This window comes from Geotrypetes seraphini, chromosome 2, assembly GCF_902459505.1.
Source record: "Geotrypetes seraphini chromosome 2, aGeoSer1.1, whole genome shotgun sequence".
Lineage (NCBI taxonomy): Eukaryota > Metazoa > Chordata > Amphibia > Gymnophiona > Dermophiidae > Geotrypetes > Geotrypetes seraphini.
This window is the reverse complement of record NC_047085.1, coordinates 237,335,422-237,361,305: the sequence shown is the minus strand read 5'-3', so window position 1 is coordinate 237,361,305 and position 25,884 is coordinate 237,335,422. Positions and strand designations below refer to the sequence as shown.

General features: G+C 42.2%; 2 protein-coding genes across 2 annotated transcripts in view; one reads left to right on the top strand and one right to left on the bottom strand.

The window, feature by feature from the left end:
* Window positions 1-25,662, top strand: part of LOC117356004 — a 60,356-nt gene extending 34,694 nt beyond the window's left edge. Inside the window, exon 4 of the mRNA XM_033935237.1 lies at window positions 24,337-25,662. Coding sequence (XP_033791128.1) covers window positions 24,337-24,932 — 596 coding nt within the window. The 3' untranslated portion in view covers window positions 24,933-25,662. The remainder of the gene's footprint in view (window positions 1-24,336) is intronic.
* The window catches only part of FBXL7 (F-box and leucine rich repeat protein 7), a 501,276-nt gene that overhangs the window by 332,911 nt on the left and 142,481 nt on the right, over window positions 1-25,884 (bottom strand). The window lies entirely within an intron of this gene.

Sequence of the window (25,884 nt, the reverse complement as noted above, 5' to 3'; positions counted from 1 at the left end):
AATAGCAAGCCCTGGGACAAGCCTTGCCTGTGGCTCCTGCTCCCTGGCCATTGTACCACTACTGCAAGGGGAAAGGCTTAACTCTTCTCTCTCTAATTAATATACTTCTACCGAAGAGCAGAGAGTAGCCAGCTAGTACAACTACTGTACCTAGAGGAGAAAAAAGTAGGCACCAGAACTAAATCAACTGCTGCATTTTCTCTCGGGGGAGTTTGGTATTTATAGATATGGGATGGGATGCCAGTCCTCTACCACAATCGTGATAAAAGAGAGAGAAAGGATAAGAAAATAAAGCCTGAAGAAAATAAGAGGATTGGAGGAGGGCCCTATGAGAAACAACAGGATGAAGATCCCCAGTAGCAGCATGTCCGGCAGAGAAGGGGATCCCCTAAAAGGACTTTACGCCTGAAGGTTTAGAGAGCCCTACTAAAGGATAGAGTTTTGCAGAGCAGCTTTCCTATGGAGGAGAGGCCCAGAGATGATAAAGCTGCAAAGGGCATTTATCCAGAACCTCTACAAGGCAGAGTGTTCATAAAGAATCCTACTAAAGACTGTATGAGAAAACTATTTTATTCTACTACTGACTGTATTATAGTTAATAACGAGACGGTGTCCCATCTTTTTGATTACATCATCCAAGTTTAAGTAAACCTTTGGATTTAGGCCTAGAATGACTTATTAGATGAAAGGAGAGTGCTGAGTGACTGGATTATTGTGTCAACTAGCCTCCTAGTTCTTGCTGATCCTGGCCCTGACCACTCTACAAACTCTAACATTTACTAAAAAGCAAAACCAAAAACCCACCCTGATGCTCACCAGGCAAACATGGGTTACAGAAAAGGAAAAGAAAGAAGAAGGATATGAACGCAAAGGGGCTCATTTTCAAAAAAACAGACAGACATCCAAAAGACAGCATAAACTGCACTTGGGACATCTTACTAGACAAAACGTCCAAGTGGACGTCTAGCGGAACTTCTTACCCAGAGCAGAAATGGGCATGTTGGTAGGCATGCCATGGGCAGGCTTTGGGCGGGCTTAGACTTAGACATCCTGCAGCTATAATTGAACCTTTCCCAAGACATCCTAGATGGAACTTAGACATTTTCAAATACTGTAGACATGTTTGAGAAGCATCTAAGTGACATACCAAGGGGGGGGCAGTCCGCCCTGGGTGCACGCTCCAAGGGTGTGCACAGCCGGCTGGGTCCGGAAACTCCCACGCTGCTCTAAATAGCACCTCAGCATGGCTGCCATACTTATTCCGGAGCAGAGTCGGCAGCTGCGCTGAAGTGCAGGAAGGTCCCGCGAAGACTGCATCTACTGCTTCTGCTCCGGAAGAGGTAAGTGATGTTGGAAGGGGGGTGGACCAGCAGCTGCAGTCATCGCGGGACCTTGCCGTAACTCCCTGCGTCCGACGGCCCACTCCTTTCCAACGTCACTTATCTTTTCCGGAGCAGTGAAAGCAGAAGCAGTCATCGTGGGACCTTGCTGATTTCGATGGAGAGAGAAAGGAGCATAGCAGGGTGAGGGAAAAAGAAAAAGGGGTCAGGGTGGTATGGAAGGGTGGGGAAGGGAGAGAAAAGGGGTCAGGGTGGAATGGAAGGGTGGTGAAGGGTGAGAAAAGGGGGTCAGGGTGGTGGAGGGAGAGAAAGGGTGGTGAAAGGTGAGAAAAGGGGGTCAGAGTGGTATGGAAAGGTGGTGGAGGGTGAGTAAAGGGGGTCAGGGTGTTATGGAAGGGTGGTGAAGGGTGAGAAAAGGGGGTCAGGGTGGTATGGAAGGGTGGTGGAGGGTGAGAAAAAGGGGTCAGGGTGGTATGGAAGGGTGGTGAAGGGTGAGAAAGGGGGTCAGGGTGGTATGGAAGGGTAGTAGAGGGAGAGAAAGCGGGCAGATGCTGATGGAATTGGTGTGCAGGAAAAGGGGAAAGAGACACAAGGGGGAAGGATACTGCATGGAATTGGGTTGGAGGGAAAGAAAGGGGGCAGATGCTGATGGAATTGGTGTGCAGGAAAAGGGGAAAGAGACACAAGGGGGAAGGATACTGCATGGAATTGGTTTGGAGGGAAAGAAAGTGTGCAGATGCTGATGGAAGTGGGGAGAGGGGGAGGAGAGAGTGAAATGCCAGACCATGGGGGTGTGGGAGAGGGAAGAAGAGGAGAGAAAAGAGATGCAAGACCATTGGAGGAAGGAAGGGAAGAAGATGGATGCCAGACCAATGGGGGTGAAGGGAGAGATGGAAGGGGGAGGCATAAAGTTTCTGGAAGGGGAATAGAAGGAGAGAAAATGGCATATAGAAGGGGCAGAGAGAGGGTAGACAATGGATGAAAGGAAGAGAGTGCCAAGAAGATGAGGAAAGCAGAAACCAGAGACAAGGTAGAAAAAAAATTATATTTATTTATTTATTTTTGCTTTAGGGGAGATGCATCGCTGTTTCTGTGGTGTTGCATTGTATGCAGAGTCCAGCTTCTTGATGCTTCAGTTTAACCTTTGTCTATGTATTTCTATTTTATCTCCCCTTTTACAAAACTGTAGAATGTTTTTTAGCATTGGCCATGGTGGTAACAGCTCTGATGCTCAGAATTCTACAAGCATCTGAGCTGTTACCACTGTGGCTAAAAACCACACAACAGTTTTGTAAAAAGGGGGAGGGGTTAGTTTGTGATTACATATTCCATACTAGGCGAAGGTGTTTTCTGTGTTCAAAAAGACATGGTTTTCTGTTAGGATTCACTGCAGGATTGATCTGTACTAGTCTGGCTTGTTTAGTTTTACAATGGGTGTATTGATGTACTGCTCACTGCAGTATGTAAGATGCTGCCTTTTCCTAAGTACACTCTTGTGTGACTTGTGGATTATTACTAAAATTATGTTTTTCATACAGATGGGGGGTATAAAAAAATGACATGCCCCAGATGTCACATATGCTATGTATACCACTGGTTCCACCCCCTCTCCCATTGTTATTTGTAAGTCTGTCTATTCTTGTTAACATATGCGTAAAAATGTTCTTATTACCCTTTTATATTTGTAATTCGCTTTGAAACTATGTTATAAGCATTTGCATCAAATTTTAATAAACAAACAAACACAGCAGTGCCTTCTAATCTGCCCCCAATGTTGGCATGTCTGTGTGGCCAGTCCATTGGAAAACTGGCCCCTTCCACATCCAAATGGGCTTCATTTGAATGTTTTCTTCATGGACGGTATTGTAGTTGAAAATGAGGAATAAAATTGGACTTCCTGAGGTTGGACATCTAGTTGGACATCCCGATGGCCAAGACATCCAACTAGATTCAGGGATCTCATAGTCCCTCCTTGAGGGCCGCAATCCAGTCGGGTTTTCAGGATTTCCCCAATGCATTGAAAGCAGTGTATGCACATAGATCTCAAGCGCCATTAGAAGCCATTCACTAAAGAACTTAGATGCCTGCAATGTAGGCCAGTAATAATAATAATAACTATTTTTGTATACCGCAATAGCATAAGCAGTTCAGAGCAGTTTACAGAGGAAGAGACTGTATACAGACAGCAATGTTACAAAAAAAAAAAAAGTCTTAAGTTTTTTCTTAGGCGCTGTTAGCCATGATTCTGTTAACAGCGCCTAATCTAATCTAATTTAATCTAAACCTTAGGTAAATGGAGAAAGAATAAAACTCAAACTAATCTAGAATTATTTAATATTTAATGAACAATCTATATATTATAAAACAAAAATAAATCAAGTAAAAATGAAATATTACTCTGATAAAATACACAAAGCTAAAAACTCATCCATATTATACAAAATATTAAATAGAATAACAATAACAAATTGCAAAGAATCAACAGATGAAATTGGAAATACTCTCACAGCTCAAGAACTTGCAGACTACTTTGCTGAGAAAATCAATAACATTAGGAAAACTTTCACTATAACCCAACAAATAACAAATGATTACGATCAAATAAACTTGGAATCTTTAATCTCAAAGTGTTCTAGATTTAAACTACCTACTCAAAAAGACATCGAACTTATCTTAAAAACCATTAATATTAAGGGCTCGAAAGCTGATCCATTTCCTCCTTTCCTTCTAAAGCATTATTTTCATATTTTTGGACCATTTATTCACACTTTAATTACCGAGAGTTTGAACCAAAGTACTGTTCCAACGACGTGGAAAAAATCAATTATCCGTCCCATCATTAAAGATAAAAATGCAAGTTCCATAGATCCATCAAACTATAGACCAATAGCCAATATCCCTTTTTTGGCAAAATTAACAGAAAAAATAGTTTTCAACCACCTCTCTGATTTTGTGGAAAAGACCAATGTTCTTCATCCCAATCAAACTGGTTTTAGGCAACATCATAATACCGAACTTGCACTGATAGGTCTGACCACCTCAATTCAATATTATCTGGATCACCATCAAACGACTTTATTAATTTCACTTGATCTTTCTGCGGCTTTTGACACGATTGACCATCAGCTTCTTCTTAACAGACTTCACTCTATCGGTGTCACGGACAAAATTCTTTCCTGGTTCGTGTCATATTTAACTAACCGCACTTCTACTATTTTCTTCAATGACTCAACATCTAACTCTTCATCAACTACTTATGGGATTCCTCAAAGATCTATCCTCTCTCCGTTATTATTTAATATCTTCCTGGCTCCTTTGATTACTCTATGTCAGTCCGTGGGTTTTCAGGTGTTTGCTTATGCAGACGATATTCAGCTCCTGCATCCAATAAATTTAAATAAAACATCTGATATTCAAGAAATTAGTGAAAAACTCGACCAAATTCATCATTGGTTAAACAGAAATAAACTTGCTCTTAATATTAAAAAAACCAACGTGATGCTCTTTCCATGGAAAGACAACTCTACTCTTATTGCTCCCATTACAATAAAAAACATACCATTACAAATAGTTAACAATATAAAAATCTTAGGGGTAACTTTTGATACAAAACTTAATTTTCATGATCATATTAGTACTATAGTTAAATCTACATTCTACAGATTACGTAGGATCCGATCTATTGCAAAATTTCTATGCCCTAAATCAATAAACATTCTCATTCATTCTTTAGTGATTTCTAAATTGGATTATTGTAATGCCCTTTTTAAGGGGATATCGCTAAACGAAATTAAGCGACTTCAAATTATTCAGAACGTATCCATTAAACTCATCACTAAGTCTAGAAAATATGACCATGTTACACCCCTTTTGATAGATGCATATTGGCTCCCAGTTAATTATCGGATAACGTACAAACTCTGTCTGCTTGTTTTTAAGTCTCTTCTCTATAAGACCCCTGCATTCATATTTAAACATTTAATACCTTATCACTCAAACAGAACCCTGAGGTCTAATGAGCAAAACTTATTAACCATTCCATCACTTAAAATTATTAATACTAGACATCAGTTTATTTTTTCTGTAACTGCTCCTCAAACTTGGAACGATCTTCCCATTTATCTACGGAATGAGCAGGATCTAGGAAAATTTAAAAGTAATTTAAAAACATTTCTTTTTAAAGATGCTTTTAATATTTAATTAAACAGTTCTTAAATTGGTGATGTTATTTTACTGTGCTATGCTATGTGTTAATTGATTCCCCTAATATATTTTTCCTTTGTTTTACTTTTCTTTATCAACTGTATTTCTAACCCTTATCTTACCTTATGTGATGAGTATAATATATTATGAATTAGTTTTCTACCCAATGTTATTATTTAAAGTCTGTATTGTATTGTCTCTATTTGACTATATTTTAATATGTTCATCGCTTAGAATTTGATTAAGCGATCAATCAAGAAAAATAATAAACTTGAAACTTGACTTGACTTGTTTGTATACCGCATCATTTCTACATTCGTAAAGTTCGACACGGTTAACAAGAGTTAGGGTAGAAAGGAACTCCAGTGGAGGGAAGAGGCAAAATGAAGAGAAAATTTAGAGGACTAGAATAACCAGAGAGGGAGGAGGAGTTACATTTTTGAGAATAACCAGGTTTTCAGATGTTTACGGAAGAGTTGGAGGGAGCTAAGATTCCTAAGAGAGGAGGTAAGGTTGTTCCAGAGCTGAGTGATTCTGAAAGGGAGGGAAGAACCTAGTTTTCCTACAAGTGAAACGCCTTTTAGAGAGGGAAAGGAAAGTTTCAGTTTTGGGGTGGATCTGGCAGAATTGGAGTTAGAGGAGTTCCAAAAAAGAGGAATGAAGGGAGGGAGGATACCGTGTAGGATCTTGAAAGTGAGGCAGGCACATTTGAAGTGGACTCTGGAGATAATCGGAAGCCAGTGGAGCTTGGATAAAAGCGGTGAGACGTGGTCGAATTTGCTTTTTGCGAAGATAAGCTTAGCAGCGGTATTCTGAATCCGCTGGAGTCTTTGAAGGTTTTTCTTTGTTAGGCTAAGGTAGATAGAGTTGCAGTAGTCCAGTCTGGAAAGGATGGTGGATTGGACAAGGACAGCAAAGTGTTTTTGATGGAAACAGGATCTCACTTTTCTCAGCATGTGAAGGCTGAAGAAACATTTTTTTACTAGGGAGTTGAGGTGGTCGTTGAAGGAAAGTGTAGAGTCAATGATGACTCCCAGAACTTTACTAGAATATTCAAGATGCAGAGTGGGGCCAGAGGACAGTGGGATGGAGGTGGGCAATTGGTTCAATTTTGGGCCGAGCCAGAGAAGTTTGGCTAAGCGTGATTGACATAGTACTACTCAAAAGGGTCCAGAGAAGAGCGACTAAAATGGTTAAGGGACTGGAGGAGTTGCCGTACAGGGAGAGATTAGAGAAACTGGGCTTCTTTTCCCTTGAAAAGAGGAGACTGAGAGGGGACATGATCGAAACATTCAGGATAATGAAGGGAATAGACTTAGTAGATAAAGACAGGTTGTTCAACCTCTCCAAGGTAGAGAGAACGAGAGGACACTCTCTAAAGTTAAAAGAGAATAGATTCCGTACAAACCTAAGGAAGTTCTTCTTCACCCAGAGAGTGGTAGAAAACTGGAACGCTCTTCTGGAGGCTGTTATAGGGGAAAACACCCTCCAGGGATTCAAGACAAAGTTAGACAAGTTCCTGCTGAACCAGAACGTACGCAGGTGAGGCTGGATTCATTTAGAGCACTGGTCTTTGACCTAAGGGTCACCGCGTGAGCAGACTGCTGGGCACGATGGATCACTGGTCTGACCCAGCAGCGGCAATTCTTATGTTCTTATGACATGTGGCCAGCATACATTTTTGTAGATGCTGCTAAGTTAGGTGCCGTTCACAGAATCCAATCCTTTTTTTTTTTTTTTCTTTAGTATTGCTTTATTAATCTTGTCTACTACAGAAGTTAACCTAATTAATGTGCAGCCTGCCTGCCTTCTTGTTCCCACTTTTGTGTAGTGCAGTAGTTCAGTCCTCAAGACACACCTAGTCAGTCAGGTTTTCACTATACTCACTACAAATCTCTCTCGTATTCATTATGGATATCCTGAAGAACTGACCGACTGGAGGTATCTTGAGGACCGGGATAAGAGTCCCTGGTGTGGCAGAATAATATCCACTCTCCTCCAGCCCCTTAGAACAGACTTGTGGGGGTTCAATCTGTGCTTTCTTGAGTTCTTTCAGTATCTTGGATTGTACACCATTGGATCTAATGGCTCTATCCACTTTCATTTTGTGTACCAATTTATTTACTATGTCACCATTACCTCCCTCCTTCTCTGTAAATGAGCTTCCAATCAATTCACATTTAATACCATTATCTCAGGACAAGCAGGCAGCCTATTCTCACATATGGGTGACGTCATCGACGGAGCCCGGATGCGAACGCCTCACAAGCAGACATGAAAAAACCAGAAGTTTCGAGTCGATCACACCGCGCATGCGCGAGTGCCTTCCCGCCCAGCATAGGGCGCATCTCCTCAGTTCTCAGTTTTCCGCGGAGCCGAGAAGTCCGTCTCTGACTCTCTACGTTTAACTTTGTTACTTTGTGCCTTCTCTGAACCATGGTTTGTATTTTTTTCTTCACGAATCGCTGTTCTTTATTTCTAGTTAAAAAATAATAATAATAATTCATTGTTCCATCCGTCTACCGGGGCAGGCTGTTCGGCCGCAGCCCAAGGACTTCGATCTTGCGACAGCTATTTTTCCTCCTATGTCTTGGCCTGCCACAGGCTTCAAGAAGTGTAGCCAGTGCCAGCATGCGATTTCTCTTACGGACCCACACCGGCGGTGCCTCGGGCCGAAACATCAACTGAAGTCGTGCGAGCACTGTGCTACTCTTCAACCTCGAGCCATTAAACATCGTCATCTTTTGGTGGAGAAGCTGTTCGGTATGGATTCTTCCTCCGATCCCTCGACATCAAAGGCGCCTTCGGCCTCACCTTCGAATGAGCCTCCTCCTGCTTCTACTGCTTCCACCTCAAGCCTCATCAGACCTTCGTCATTTGCAGCGGCTCTTTCTTCGACGAAACCTGCTGTATCTTCCCCTGTTTCCTCAGGTCAGATAGCTCAGCAGAAAGTTCCAGCGGTGGTGCTTAAAGTGCCTAAGACTTCTAAGTCGAAGCACATTTACACTGCCTCAGTGGAACCTCCAGCCATAGCAGGTGGTCCCGTTTCAGACACGGATCCATCCTTGCCGGCTTTTTTCCAGACCATGTTGGAGAAGCAATTTATTCAGTTCCTTACTAATATGGGACCGAAGCTGCTTCCTCTCATCCAGCCTGGGCATTCAGCAGACTCCCGCGAGGTCGAGCCACTTCCTTTGCCTCAGTCTGAGCTTACGCACTCTTATTTACAATTTCTTCCCTTTGTGGGTCCTCTTATTAGCAAAACCCACTTCCCCCTTTATTTTACCTATTTTTCTTTTTTTTGCCTTTCCTTATTTACCAAAGAAAATTTTAGGGCTCCTTTTATCAAGCCGCGCTAGCGGTTCAACGCGCATAATAGCGCACGTTAAACCGCCAGCCACGCTAGCTGCTACCGACTCATCTTGAGCAGGCGGTAGTTTTTAGGCCAGCGCGAGGGTTAGCGCGTGATGAACAGTTGCACACGTTAACCCTTTCAGGACCAAGGGACATATTTGTCCCATAACTTTAAAATCCTATAAATTTTGATTGGGATAGTCTACAGTTCTAAATTTGATATGTACGGATTCCATATGATACTGCCTTTATGTAAACAAACTGGTTCCGACATTCATTCATTAGCGTCGTTGCCAGATTGACGAGAAGATTCACTTGCCACACTGTCCATAAGCCAGAAGTTTGATTTTTTTTTAAAAAAATAATGATATTTCACAAAAAAAAAAATCAATTTTTTGGCATCTGCAAGCCCTTTTTACCATAAAAATGTCGTCAAAACCACAAAAATTGGCCTACGATCCTTATGGTCCTGAAAGGGTTAACCCCGCTAACGCGGCTTGATAAAAGGAGCCCTTAGTTTTACCATATGAGGAAGTTTTTGTGGCTACGTCTATGGATCGGTTTAAGAAACAGCAGAACTCCCTGAAGAAAAGTGAAGGCTATTTGGGTAAAGGGTCATGGATTTGGTATACCGCCTTTCTGTGAGCACAATCAAAGTGGTTTCCAAATACTATAATGCTAATAAACTGTTAGCATATAGGAAATCTTCTAGCAGCATGCCATTTCTGGAATCAAAAACAAAACCTTTTTCTGTGAGAAATAACAAACTTCTTTTAATAATGACAGGGGTTGCCATGCAGCTTATTTTAAAGAATTGGAAAAAATGGGATAGGTTAAATTATACATTCTGGTGGGAATCCCTCTGTTATATTTTTTAAATGGAGCAGTTTATGGCCATTCAGCAGGGACGTTACAAGAAATTTATGGATGTTTGGGAACCGTTAACTAAATACTGTAAGGACTGACCCAGGGCGGGAAGGTGGGGGAGGGGGTACATTTTGGAATTGATTTAAGGGGTATATTTAGATAGTTCTTGTAGATATGTATTTATTGATTAACAGATGGAAGTGTGGGGGGAAATAATTTCTTTTTTGATCATAAATTCTTATAAGTTTAATATGCTTTAATTTTAATATTCTATATAAGTGTATTAATTATTGTGCACAAATATAGTTTAAAAATGGAATAAAAAATTTAAATACCTAAAAAAAAAAAAAAATCCACTTTTTTTTTTTTTTTTTACAAACCGATTCTTTTTGCCTTTTCCTATGTTACCTGCTAGGGACTCCAGAGGGAGTTAGCTAAAAAGATTTACCTCAACCTAATCTTACTACTATAGCAGATGCCTTTATATTTAAAATAAATGTAGCAAATTTTAGAGGCTAGATAATGTTTGTTTTAAGATAATGATGCTTCAATACAATTTCAACAGGGAACGTGAACCGCATAATTAAATATGCAATAATCCTGAGCAGGTCCACATTCTCCAAAAGCGTTTTCTTATACTGACTACACTAGCAACTGTGCTGATTTACAAAACAGTTTTGAGGGTAAGAAAAAAAAATGCAGTATATTATGCTCATCATCTTATCTTAAACTTGCACCATGCTGCTTTATATTAATTGATATTTTTCTCAGTTTTAATTTCTATAGCATTTGTAATAAATGCACCTGGAATGCTGAAAATTCTTTATCTTGGCCACAAAAGAGTTGAAAAATAAAACATTAAACGGTAGCCATAACCACCTTTAAAGAGTTTGCTGCTGGGATTGTGCACCAGCCTTCAGATCAATAGGATTTGTGGAGAGTTAGTAATGATATTCAATAATTTGATTTAGCCCTATTCATAAAAAGCTACTTCTCAAAAGTTCAAAAAATTGTGCTTCACCTAGCATGTGTGACACCCGGGGCCCATCATTTTTTCACCCTCCCCATCTATATGAAAAATATGATTTTTAGTAACAATCCACATATCGCACAAGAGTGTACCTAGGAAAAGGCAACATCTTAAACACTGCAGTGAGCACTAGAACACCAACACATACATTGTAAAACTAAACAAGCCAGATCCCGCACAGTCAATGCCAACTGAGAACTATGTCCTTTTCATACACACAGAACAGAGATACACCCTTGCCCAATATGGAATAATCACAAAATAGAAATATGTAGACAAAAGTTAAACTGAACTGCCAAGAAACCAGACTCTGCATACAATGCAATACCACAACACCACAAAAACAGTGACACATGTCCCCTAATACTGTGCAAAATATAAAGACAGTAGATGTAAATTTGAAAAAAACTGATGCATAACAATCACCACTTTACAAATTAACAAATAAAAATAAAACAAATAATGAGAAATAAGAAAATACCATTTTATTGGACTAATCCATTTTTCAATTAGCTTTCAGAGGCCAAATATTTCTTCAGAACAGTACAGTATACTGCTGTTATGGTATCTGTCCTGAGGAAAGGGGTTTAGTCCAAAAAATTGCCTTATTTCCATTTCCTATTTATAAATTTTTATCAATACAGTTACAATACTACTTGATTCTAAGTAAAGCAACAAAAAATCTTTCTACCTTTTGTCATTTCTGCTTTAATCATCTTCTCTTTGCTCTCTTCTGTCTATACAGCGTTTGTCCTCTCTCCCTTCCATGCAACATCTGCCCTCTCTTTGCCCCTTCCACCCAGCTTCTGCCCTCTCTCTCTGCCCCTTCCATCTGCTGTCCACCCTCTCTCTCTTCCATATGGCTTCTTCCCTCTTTCTATGTCCCTTCAATAAACTGTATATCTGGGGGCCCCTTCTCTCCTTTGCACATGATTCATTTCAGCTTCACCCCCCTCTCCATCTTTCTGTCTCCACCCCCTCCCCTATGCTTTGGCATCTCTCTCTTTCTCTTCTCCTTTCCTTCCTTCCTTCCCACTCCACACCATGGTGGTATCTCTATCTCCTTCCCTTCCCTCATGCCATGGCATCTCTTCCTTCCCCTCCATGGTCTGGTATCACCTTTCCTTTTTTCCTTTCCCTCCCTTCCATGGACTTGGCATCTCTGGTTCTTCTCCCTTGTCTTCCTTCTCCATCCTTCCCTCTCTCTCCCCAATTGGGTGCTGCAGCAGCATTTCTCTCCCCCTTCTCTGTGCAGCAGCAGCATTTCTCCCCCCCTTTCCCTGTGCAGCAGCAGCATGTCTCCCTCCTTGCCTTTGCAGCATTTCTCCCCCCCTTGCCTGTGCAGTATATCTACCCTCCCCCTTTCCCTGTGCAGTATTTCTACCCTTCCCCTTCCCTGCCCAGCATGTCTGGCCAGTTCCCCTGCAGAAAGCCGCGGGCGTCTACACCTCACCGATCCGCAGCTGCATCAGAAGCCTTCTCTCTGATGTCATGATGTCAGAGAGAACGCTTCCGACACAGCCACGGATCGCGCGAGGAGCGGACACCCGCGGCTTTCAGCAGGGGAGCCAGCCAGAAACTGAGCAACGCTGGTGAGCACCCACGGATACCCCTGTTTACTGCCGCTGCTGCTGGTTAAGGAAAGGCAGCAGCGGCAGAATAGGGAGGGTGGCCGACTGTGCACCCCTTTGGGGCATGCACCCGGGGCGGGGGGAGGGGCATGGCAGCAATTTCTCCCCAAGTGACTTGTACTTGTTCCAGGGTGGGAAAAAGCTTCTTTCTCTCCTGCTGTGCTCAAGTGGGAAACATTGTGGTGTTGCAATAGAATCTATTAAATAAACATGATTCTTTGGTATGGTAAGGCTGCAATGGGTGTTCCGTTCACTTCACCGACCTTCAGTTTGACAAAAACAAAAATGTGAGGACAGCTAAGATTCAAAGCAGAGTAACTGCAAATGTTCCAGATGCATTTAGAGAACATATTGCACCTGTAGTAAGTTCTGTGTACCTGGACCTTTTATATGCAAACCCTGATCATTGCAGAAAGATTTAAAAGGTGTATCCTTCCACTGCAAAAATTGAATGGATGGTAAAATCATTAACATTCGGCACTAACTGAAAATGTGTTTCAATACTGCCAAAAAAGTTTTATCAAAACAAAAAAGAAAAGAAAGAAAAAGAGGGATTTAGAAATGAAAGACTGATTGTTCCAAACAGAAAAAACTCTGCCTGAAATTTCTAGATAGGTGTGGATGTTTACTCACATTGATTTTTATTTTGTTTTGGGTTGTTTTTTTTTTTAGCAGGCAGCCTCTGGGTAAATATGCACGGAACACAGGCTGATAATTTTACTGTTTTATCTGGCAGTGGCAAGAGAGAACTTTGGAGCAAAGCTGTAATTAGGAAATACATAAATGCGATATATTTGAAGATGCAACTATGGCTTTATTTACTTCAAAATTGAATAAGTGTATTCCTTATCAAATGTAAACAAGGAAGTTTCAGGCCTTCCCCTCCCCACATTTTACTGTATTACAAACATGATATAATGGGGAAATCCCAAGACAAGGCTTGACCTTGTTGTGGTCAACTATAAGAAGAATATTTTGGGGGTGAGGTGCTGGTGCTGTGCATCTGTCTTTCTTTTAACATCAACTAAGCCTATAAGGGAATTGCCGGAAGAAACAGAGCTCTTTGATAAACTCAGCAGGCACTTGGGATTCTGCCAGGAAAGGAGCAGCACTGTTCTGGCACCTGGCAAGCTCCAAATTTCAAAGCAAATAATCCTTAATTAAAAAGTTATTTTCACATTCCAATGGTTCATAGCATTAGACTTTTATACTATACAAGTACACCCATGCTGTGTATATAGAGGAAGCCCATTTTATTTTGGCATTAGCTAATATAAAGTTCAAGGAAGGAGGGTAGTATAGGCTTGAGAGGCAAATAAATTTTCAACCATAAAGTTACTATGAGACTTACCAACGGATTTATAATCATTTAGGGCCTGATTCTGTACAGAACACCCAGTCTCAGCAGCCACTTAATTGACTTTTGAGAATCGCACACTGGCGTCCTAAATAGAATCGCTTCTGTCCTAACGGACAGATGCCTAACCCCACTTAACCACCCTAATTCTCTAACTGGCATCCAAGTCACAGGCGCCGTTTAGAGAATTACGTTGCCACTGAGCTGATCGCGGCAAGGGAATATCAGGAAGATCACCCCCCTACTCCCCCAAATAGCTTTAAAAATGAAGGTCCGGCTGGAGGGAGGCTGTGTCAGCTGGCGGGGGGAGGGCCTTAGGTACTTGGGCCAACCAGAGTCTTAAGCCTCCTTCCCAGTGCATCCTGGAATGCACTGGGAGTGACCTAAGACTCCAATTGGCCAGATACCTAAAGCCCCTCCCACAAGAGGGGGCCATAGGCATCTGAGCCAATCATAGCTTTTGGCTCCTCCCCAGTGCATCTCAGAATGCATCAGGAAGGGGAAGGTCCACCATTTTGCAGTGGCAGGCTTGTAAGCTGGAGGATGTATGCCTCCCTCTGGCCGGACTTTCATAGAATCTCTTAAGTAACAGCCAGTGGGGTTCGGCCAAATTAGGATTCAACTCCTGGCGGAAGAAGTCTGAGAAAGATAGGCTAAGAAACAAAAAAAAAATGCTTATTCCTAATTGTTCTACTGTGGCCTAGAACAGCATCCTAGATGAGAGGTGCAAATTTCAGCACGTTCACCACAAATGCTGTTGTAACAGGACTCCTCTTAAAGCAGTGGTTCTCAACCCTGTCCTGGGGGCCCCCCAGCCAGTTAGGTTTTCAAGATATCCCTAATGAATATGCATGAGAGAGATTTGCATATAATGGAAGTGACAGGTATGCAAATCTCTCTCATGCATATTCATAAGGGATATCTTGAAAACCCGACTGGCTGTAGGGGGTCCCCATGACAAGATTGATAACCACTGACTTAAACGAAAGAGAACTGAATAAAAGACCAAACCTCACTAGACGGTACATCTTTCTTCTGAAGGGCCACATTATTCTTAATTCAGCCATTTATTAGTTATGACCTAGCCAGTAAAATAGTCCCAGCAGTGCAAAATGTAACCCTAGATAGAATTATGGTGAAATCCTATATGTTGGACAGAACTGTGCAAGTTCTACAGGCAGCAGCCATAACAGTGCTCAAATATGGTTTAGATTTTTAAACCTTAGAATTGCCCCTACTGGACAATAAATCTGACTGCAAAACCATTAGAACATGATGAGAAACCCGAATCAGTGGTCTGTCTTTTGTCATGAAGCCCAAACCCTTGAAGTCTAGAGACTTTGTTCAAGAAAAATCTTTGAATAAACTAAAAGATAGGCAAAATGCGGTGGGAAAACATTTTTTGTTTTACTTTTAGATTTCCACAATAACATGTTCCTGTACTACTTGTGGTGCTATTTCTGTCAGTACTCAAATGTTTTGATACCTACAAAATTACATATTGGGTTGCGACTCTTAGAGACCCCAGCCACCGGGACAGGTCTTGAAAAAAATTTTTCTTAAAGTACAACCTTCACCCCCTGAGCTAAATAAAGACAAGTTTAATTAGCATTTGACTCAATACAAAGGTCAAGTTTTGAAACAGTGCTCATTCTTGCATGCTTAGAGGGCATACATATTCTGCTTGTCAGAACAGCTTGGTGGTAATCTCTAAACTTAGGTGTGTGAACATATGACTTGGAACGCTCCTGAAATTTCTAGGGCTAGGGCTGATCCTTCTGCTGTGGGAGGAGACACCCCCCCCTGTAGAGGGAAAATGAAAGATTATACATACCAAGCTCAAGGTATTGTCTTTGGCTTTTTGCTCACCTGGCCCATGGTATCATTAAGTAATGGGGAGCTTGTGACTAACCAATATAACCAGTGCACAAGGGAAGGAAGGCAGGAGGAAATAATTACAGAACCTACCAGTTGCTGTACCAATTCCAAGCAGATCTGGAATGGGAACCAGACCACCAGCACTGTCATCACAGAATAAATAAAGAGCAACAGTGGAAACCACCTATCCAGATTCTATTATATATAGTGTCCAGAAAAAACAGGACACCCTTACGTAGTTTCAAATACTTTGCAACTGTTTAAACATTTAGTAGGACCTTTGAAAATATATTAGTATAATAGGGGCTTTTTCTTAGTTAATTCAAAATTTGTGTTCAAAGCATCCTTCTTCAACCTTGACACATTCACAAAGTCTTCGACGCCACTGAGCTGTTGGCTCAATGAATACTTGGGTTTCATCAGTCAAGAGCTAACTGTTTTGAGAGAGAGCATGAGGACAAGGAGATCCCAGAGAGTAAGGGAGTTTGGAAAGGAGCCTTCCATCTTGTCCCGCCGTGACATCAGTATCTCCGCCCCTTTCATCCAGTATATCTGCCAGCTGTGTAGCTGTTGGCGCATACCACAAGGGATGTGACCCATTCGAAGTATTTTGAGGAGTTTTGAAGTTTTCCTTTGTGTCTATCAAATGAAATGGGGAAACATAGCAGATATATGAAGAAAGTATTTGCATTAACACCTGTGACTAAGTGCCTGATAGATAGGCATTTGATGAGAGCAAGCCAGGTTTTAAGTACTCTTTCTCCTTTTTCGGAAGGAGTATCTTTGAGCCCAAATACTAGGACCCCTCCACCTCTGCCTACTGAGATTAATTTTCAGGCGGACTCCGTACCTAATGGGTTGCTGGAAAGACAGGAAGAATTAATAATTTTCAGGTGGACTCCATACCTGAACTTGTGGAAATTTCTATTTTTTTGCCTCTCAAGGGTCTGTTAATTCTGCTAAATTACAACCGTCCAGTTTTGATACGGTTAAAATGGTGCCTAATCAAGATGTTCTTCAGAAGGATATTTGGCATGTGGTTATCCAGACTGAGAATTTGTTTATGGGGAAAATAGCACATTATGTACCTTTTCTAGTGATGTTTTATCTTCCATGTCTGTAGTTCAAGAAGAAGTTACTAGACTGAAAACTACTAGTGATGAAATGCATAACCAGATGAGGTCTTTTCGGTCTACGAAAGCTATGAAAGATAGTTTGGTTTTCCATCATAAGAGAACAATTGGAAAATTAACTGTGTGCTAACAATCTATGGTTCCTAAATTTTCCTCCTACTCCTTTATTATCAGCAGCAATTATCACTTGGAACATATTTTAAGGAAGTCAACTGTGTTTCAAAAAAACTATGTACCTGCTTTTAGCACTAGCGTTATCATCTGGAAGAACAGAAGATGTTGGCCCAGCTATTGCAGCTGGGGAACTCACTGTTTTTCTAGAAGATTTTGATCCCGCTAAGCTGCGCTGGCGTGCGCTGGCGCACAAAATATTAGGTCGCAGCGCACAAGTTTCTCGTCACAGCGCAGGACCGGCAAGATTGACTCATTTGAACTTCTGCAAGATCAGCATCGGAAGCGTGCGCTGGGCCGGAGAGATCTTGGGGAGCCTCCGACAGTGGCTTTCTCCCCTCTCTGCAGCTCTCCTTTACTTCCCAGCGCAGCGATTCACGAAGGCAGCCTCGGGGCTTTTGCTGAGTCGCGGCTGCCTCTGATGATGCAACTTCCTCTTTCCTCAGAGGCGGCGCGACACAACAAAGGACCCGAGGCTGCCTTCGTGAATCGCTGCGCTGGGAAGTAAGAAGAGCTGCTGGGAGGGGAGAAAACCACTATCAGTCTGGGAAGCTGCTGGGCAGGGGAAAAAAGGGACAGCTGCTACTGGAAAGGGAGAAGGAGAGATGCTTCTGGGAGGGGAGGAGGGAAAGGAATCTGGGAAGCTGCTGGGCCAGGAAAAAAAAGGGACAGCTGCTACTGGAGAGGGAGAAGGAGAAGGAGAGATGCATCTGGGAGGGGAGGAGGGAAAGGAATCTGGGAAGCTGCTGGGCTAGGAAAAAAAGGGACAGCTGCTACTGGAGAGGGAGAAGGAGACGGAGAGATGCTTCTGGGAGGGGAGGAGGGAAAGGAATCTGGGAAGCTGCTGGGCAAGGAAAAAAAAGGGACAGCTGCTACTGGAGAGGGAGACGGAGAGATGCTGCTGGGAGGGGAGGAAGGGAAGAGAGTTACTGCTGGACAGGAGGCTGGGAGAAAGAAAGAAAGGGGGCAGGCAGGGAAACAGAAGGAAAGAAGAGAAACAGAAAAAAAGAAAGAAAGGTCAGGGAGAGAGGAAGAAAAAGTTGGGGGAGGGAATGAGGTGTGGAGGAGAGAAAGCATACAGGCTGATAGAAGGGAAGAAAGATTGGATGCACAGTCAGAAGAAGAAAGTGCAACCAGAAATCACCAGACAAGGTAGGAAAAATGATTTTATTTTAAATTTAGCAAAGTGGAGGCAGTATTACCACAGTTTTCAAAGGAATTTGCCCAAATAACTTAATAGTTAACTGGGTAAATTCCCAGAGATGAAAACTTCCCTTCACTTACTATGCACAGTTCTGAATTTATATCTGCTGTCTATATTTTACAATATGGTCCCCTTTTACTAAACCGCAATAGTGGTTTTTAGCGCAGGGAGCCTATGAGCGTCAAGAGCAGTGCTGGGCATTCAGCGCAGCTCCTTGCGCTAAAAACTGCTATTGTGGTTTAATAAAAAGGATGGAGGGTATATTTGTCTATTTTTGTATGCTATAAAAACCAAATACAGAGAGAGACTGAGAGCTGTTGACGAAGAGCTACGTGTGTGTCTTTCTTCCATTCCAGCCAGAATATCAGCTTTGTGTTCAGCCAAACAGGCCCAGGTTTCGCACTGAATAAAGTATTTTATAATTTTTATAATTTTTATTTCATAATAAAGTAATTATAAAATACTTTCTTTGTGTTTATTTGATTCCTATTCAAGAGAATTACTTTATATATAGTCAATATAGGCAGAGAGTTAAATTTTTTAATATTTTCTAATGGTGGTGTGCCTCGTGATTTTTTTCATGAAACAAGTGTGCCTTTGCCCAAAAAAGGTTGAAAAACACTGGTCTAGAAATTGAAAGCATCAAACGTATTGTCTTCTGGACTGTTTTTAATTTACAGTTTACACATATGGATGTAACAGACATAACTACATTTGTTGTAAAACATTTATTAAGATATCATTTCATCCCTACAATTTCTGTGTTCTTAAAAATATTATTTAACATTATTTAATTTAGCGTGTAGGCCTAAAATTCCTTTGAATACCTCGTCCTCATGTATCAGCAACTTTGACAACATATTTATTTGGCTCATAACTTGCTGGCGCCCGATATTTTTAGCTCACAGTGAAAAAAGTTTGCTCACAACACCCGCCCGCTTAGAGGGAACACTGCTTGGGACGTAATTTCTGCTCGCTTAACTTTGTTGGCAACTTTCTTATCAGCGCAAGATAAATTGCTTGTTTTGAAGAACCACTTTAAACATAAAATGAAGTATTTTGTGGACAGCCAATTCAAGTTTTTCTGGATGTGACAAGAGTCCCTCAGGAACATAGAAAGCTGTTTCTGGCCCTCAAAACCAAGGTTTTGGCTACTGGAGCAAGTATTTTCTTGTGTTTTCTGGCAAAGCTCTTCCTCCCCTTCAACTCCCCCCTCCCTCTCCCTCCCTAGGACAGCCATGCCCATGAGTAGTGGTGATACTAGAGCAGGGGTGCCCACACTTTCTTGGCTTGCGAGCTACTTTAAAAATGATCAAGTCAAAATGATCTACCAACAATAAAATAAAAAACAAAACAAAACGCAAAGCACACTGTATGCAGAGAAAATGTTCATTATCATTTATATTCGGGGGGGGGGTTTAAAGAAGTCAAGGCAGATGACTTTAAAATATGCAATGTCACCTCAGTAGCAACTATACAAAAATAGACAAATATACCCCCTCCCCTTTTACTAAACCGAGGTAGTGGTTTTTGGCACAGGGAGCTGCGCTGAATGGCCCGCACTACTCCCGACGCTCATAGGCTCCCTGTGCTACAAACTGCTATCACGGTTTAGTAAAAGGGGGTCATAGTGCAAAATATAAACAGCAAATATCAATTCGGACACATTTTGATCACTAAATTTAAACTAAAATCATTTTTCCTACCTTTACTGTCTGGTGATTTCATGAGTCTCTGGTTGCACTTCCTTCTTCTGACTGTAAATCTAATACAGTGGTGCCTCACACAACGAACTTAATTCGTTCCAGGAGCAAGTTTGTTATGTGAAAAGTTCGTTATGTGAAACACGTTTTCCCATAACAATACATGTTAAAAAAAATAATTCGTTCTGCAACATAAAATATGCTAAGATGACATAAAAAAAGATAAATTTGTCAAAATGGTGAAAATGGTGGTCTTGCTGAGGCCAAATTCTTTGACGAGGTCACACTGTTTTACCCCACATTCACTCCTTCTAATTATTTCCCGTTTCATTTCAACAGAAATCACCTTCCTGCTTTTTTTAGAAGCCATGATATATAAAAAATATTGAGTTTATCTTAAAAGGACGACTGTATACAGTGAGAGAGGGCAGTTAAGCGCAGTGACTAACGACTGCCTGCAGTGCCTGCGCGGAAGGATGCAATACATCGGCAGCTCGGGCGACTTCGTTGTGTGAAACGAAGTTCGTTGTGTGAAACGAAGTTCGTTGTGTGAAACAAAGTTCGTTGTGTGAAGTTCGTTGTGTGAAACGAAGTTCGTTGTGTGAATCAAGACATGAAGTTCGTTGTGTACAGCGTTCGTTGTGCGAGGCGTTCGTTATGCGAGGCACCACTGTATTTCTTTCTTTCTGCCTCCAGACCTCATTCCATTCCCCAACCAACATCTCTCTCTGTCCCTCCATGCGTTCAACTTTTTCTTCCTCTCTCCCTGCCCCTCCCCTTTCTTCCTTTCTCTCTCTCTCTCTCTGCCCCTTCCCCTTTCTTTCTTTTTTTAATCTTTCTTTTAACAAATTTTATTGAATTTTCACAATGGCAAATACACCAGATATCCAAATCATACTGGTACTATTCAATATAAGGCAATACTATCCAACCCCAAATTTTCCCCTCCCTTTCTTTCTTTTACTTTCTCCATGCACCCCTTTCTTTCTTTCTCTCTTTACCTGCCCCCCTTTCTTTCTGTCCATCCTTCTCTCTCCCTGCCCCTCCAAGCTACCGCCGCTGATTTCTCCCTGCTTCCCCGACGCCAGGCCTGGCGTGTAGAAGCGTCAGGCTCACAGCCTTTCCCCCCCCCTCCCGCCCCCCATGTCAATTCTAATGTCGGAGAAGAATGTATGGGCTAGCCAGGCAGCAATTGGCTGGCCCGGAACTTCCTCTCCGACATCAGAATTGTTGTCGGGGGTGGGGGGGAGGAAGGCTGTGAGCCCAGTGCTTGTACGTGCCTGGCCTGACTTCAGGTAAACAGGGAGAAATCATGGCGGTGGCTTGGGAAGATATGATAGAGACAAGGGAGGGAGAAATGATAAAGATGTTTAAATACCTACATAATGTAAATGTACATGAGTTAAGTCTCTTTAATTTGAAAGGAAACTCTACAATGAGAGGGCATAGGATGAAGTTAAGAGGTGATAAGCTCCCGAGTAATCTAAGCAAATACTTTTTAACAGAAAGGGTGGTAGATGCATGGAACAGTCTCCCAGAAGAGGTGGTGGAGACAGAGGCTGTGTCTGAATTCAAAAGGGCCTGGGATAGGCACGTGGGATCTCTCAGAGAGAGAAAGAGATAATGGTTACTGCAGATGGACAGACTAGATGGGCCATTTGGCCTTTATCTGCCATCATGTTTCTGTTTCACCCCATCCCCGCGAGCTCAATCCCCTTAAACCATCTGATCCCATCTGCACAAGCCTCAGTTATGATTTTAAATTGAACGTATTTTATTACAGTATAAAAAGAAACAATATTCTGTACAATTGTCATTTTATAAATACAAATAATACAGAACATGGATCAGCAAAACCCCTGTCTCCCCTCCCCATCACATATATTTACTATCAAGAAAACTGATTAAGCCAAATTATTACAGAATGCTTATCAGAAATATCATGCTAACAGCATACCGCAGTCACACATGAGAGGAATAGTGTTAGGGGACTGCAACTAGGGCAACTGCCCTCTGTGACCTAAGCCAGCTGGTAGCTAAAGAAGCACTGCCTGGGTTTTGCAGTCCCCAGTTATGTCTAACACCAGCTCTAGCAGGATACATATTTCAAATCTGATATATTCTAATCACAAAATAGAAATAAAATGAACTTTTTCTACCTTTTGTTGTCTCTGGTTTCTGCTTTCATTTTATTTTCACTCTCCTCCTTCTAGCATATGCCCTCTCTGTTTCTTCAATCCAGCATCTGCCCCTTCCATCCACTGTCTTCCTTCTCCCCCTTCCATATGGTATCTTAGAAACATAGAAACATAGAAAGATGACGGCAGAAAAGGGCCAAGGCCCATCAAGTCTGCCCACTCTATAGACCCTCCCCTTAAGATTAGCCAATGTTTTGCCCTGACCCACGTAGTGATCCCACATGGGCGTCCCATTTATTCTTAAAATCTGGCACGCTGCTGGCCTCGATTACCTGTACTGGAAGCTTGTTCCATTGATCAATCACTCGCTCCGTGAAGAAATACTTCCTGGTGTCGCCGTGAAATTTCCCGCCCTTGAGTTTGAGCGGGTGCCCCCTTGTGGTTGAGGGGCCTCTGAGAAGGAAAATGTTATCTTCCACTTCTATACGTCCAGTGACGTATTTAAACGTCTCAATCATGTCTCCCCTCTCCCTGCGTTCCTCGAGAGTGTAGAGTGTTTAGTCTTGCTTCGTACGAGAGACCTTTAAGCCCTGAGACCATTCTGGTGGCCATCCTTTGGACCGACTCAACCCTCTGCACGTCTTTGCGGTAATGTGGCTTCCAGAATTGCACGCAGTATTCCAGATGAGGTCTCACCATGGCCCTGTACAGTGGCATTATGACAGCAGGCTTTCTGCTGACGAAACTTCTACGGATGCAACCCAGCATCTGCCTTGCCCTTGAGGAAGCCTTCTTCACCTGATTGGCAGATTTCATGTCTGCACTAATGATTACTCCTAAATCTCGTTCCGCTGAAGTCCTGGTCAAGGTCTCCCCGTTTAAGGTATAAGTTCTGCACGGGTTTCTGCTACCTAAGTGCATGACCTTACACTTCCCAGCATTGAAGCCCAGCTGCCAGGTTGAGGACCAGCATTCCAATGTACGCAGGTCCTGCGCCATGCTATCTTGTAAATTGCTGTCGCTTACCATATTACATAGTTTGGCGTCGTCGGCGAATAATGTTACTTTACCTTGAAGCCCTTGAGTCAGATCTCCTATGAATATGTTGAAGAGGAGCGGACCCAAGACCGAGCCCTGCGGCACCCCGCTGGTCACCTCCGATGTCTCAGAGAAAGTACCGTTAACCATCACCCTCTGAAGTCTGCCACTCAGCCAATCATTGACCCATGCCGTTAGAGTCTCTCCTAACCCCATCGATTTCATCTTGTTTAACAGTCTGCGATGTGGGACGCTGTCAAAAGCTTTACTGAAGTCTAGGTACACTATGTCCAGTGAATCTCCTTCGTCCAGTCTTTTTGATACCCAGTCTTGCTTCTTTCTGTGCCTCTCTCCCCTTTCTATCCAGCCTGCGCCCTCTCTCTCCTTTTTACATGATTCATTCCAGCTTCACTGCTCTCTTTATTTTTATCTCTCCTATACCAGATCTAGCATCTTTGTCCCTCTCTCCTTATTTCTCTGCTGACCCCCTTCCCACCATCAATCTCTCTCTACTTTATCATTCCTCTGTCTCTCTCCTTTCTCATCTGACCTCTCCATTCAACCCTGACCCCTTCCCCTCCTCTACTCTCCCTGCCAGCTGTTACTTTCCTTTTTCCCTCCTCCCCTGTCCAATAGTACCCCCTCTCCCTTCCCTCCTCCCCTATCCAACAGTAACTCTCTTCTCTTCCCTTTCCCTCCTCCCCTCCCAGCAGCATCTCTCCTTCTCCCTCCCTCCTGGTCCAGTAGCAGCTTTCCCTTTAACCAGCAGCTTCCCAGCCTCCAACAGTGGCTTCTTCCCCTTCCCTCCACTCCCCTCCCAGGAGCTCTCAGAACTTGCATGCAGCAGCGATTCACTTAGGCAACCTTTCATGGGTCGCGCCCACCTCTGAGGAAAAAGGAAGTTGCATCATCAGAGGCGGGCTGCGACTCAGCAAAAGCCCCAAGGCTGCCAAAGTGAATCGCTGCTGCAGGCAAGTACTGAGAGCTGCTGGGAGGGGAAGGGAGGAAGCCCTGTACGGACTGGCAGGAAATTTTTGTGCACCCATCTCACAGCCCTGCATGGACCAGCATGAAATTTCAGCAGACCGGCAGTAGAATAACACTGTTCTAGAATGTATACCATGATACGACGGCTTCAAAATACATGAAACAATGTGGATTGGGGGCGCTATTGAGCTGGAGAACAAGGTGGCTGTATAATCTCTTCTCTCCTCCTTGGATTCTAAAACATCGACACGGAGCAAGTGATAAACTTTACTGATCGAGTTTATAAATATCTCTTTCTATAGCTGAGATGGCAGCGAATAAATCTACCAAAGCAGAATCGCAGCTAGCACAAACATCGGGGTCAAAAAGATCCAAACATGATCCTCCGACACCGGAAAAGCGGTCGGTGAGTAAACATCACTCGGATTCATCTGATATCGTGCTGGACGAGATTCGGGCACTAAAGGATCTAATTACAAAACAATATGACATAACTTGTGAAATGCGTGGTGAAATTAATTCACTCTCAGTCTCCTTTGACTCTTGCAAAATGTGTGTCGAGGCGCTAGAAAACAGGGCAGACATGGCGGCGCTTTCTACTGCACAATTTGAGGAACGCGTGCAGCAGCGATTTAAAAAACTTGATCAGGAGTTGGAGGACCTTTCCAATCGCAATTGTCGGAATAACATTAGAATTATCGGCTTAGCGGAATGTGCGGAAGGTTCAGATCTTGTCAAATTTCTTACAGACCAACTGCCGAAAATCCTGCATTTATCATCCGACTTACCTCTGCAGTTCGAGCGCGCCGCCATCTTCCTTGAAACAAGGATTCACGAGACCAAGACCCATCGTAGCAAAGTTACTACGCTATCCCCAGGCTCTGCAAATTCTAACTGATGCAAAGTCCATATCAGACTTGAAATTCGAGGATAAGAAGTTCTTAATAGTTCCGGATTTGGCAAAAACGACGGCTAGAAAAAGGAAGTCTTTTTTGGAAATGAGAGTGAGACTTAAATCGATGGGAGCAAGATACGGGCTGCAATACCCTGCTCGGATGATCATGACAATTAATAATTCCACTCAGCATTTCGAATCCCCAGAACAACTTCAGTCCTTTTTGGATGGCCTGCAGTCACAGGGCATGTCTTCCGCCTGATGTCTTTATGTTTTATTCCAGATACATGCCTAATCTTTCTTTCTGAGAATTGAAGAACACTAAGGAAGCCTGCACCAGCTTTTCACTTACCATGGCCTTCTTTAGTTGATGACTTATCCATATGTTTGTTTGATTCATTTTTATTGCTGATCAAATCTCAGATTTCTTCTTTTTATTTCACTCAGATCCTTTATTTGATTATAGTAAACTTTGTTTTGTATTTTAGTCTAGATCTTTTGTTTTTCTCCCCACAGTATTATTGGACTTTGCTGTTTATGTAGGGAATATAATTCTTTTTTTTATTTTGGATGATCACACTGTAAGAGAAACGTGTCCTCCTTCTCCATCTTACTTTTAAGATTTCTGTTATAGTGATATATAATTTCTCTCAGACCACACTTATGGGATTAGGGTTTTAATATGTATGGTTGAGAGAGTAGAGGAAAGGGCAAAGAAGATGAATGAGAATCAGTTTAGGGGAGTTAAGAACATATTTTGATTATATTATAAATAAAGGGGAAGGGGAAAAGGGAAAAGGGATTTAAAAAAAACAAAAAAATATAAATAATATAAAAAACAAAAAAAACAAAAAAATCAAAAAAAATTATTATTATAAAAATAATAATAATAAAAAATAAAAAAGAAGATAATAATTAAAAAATAGGAGGAAATAAAGGCATCTTTAATACAGTT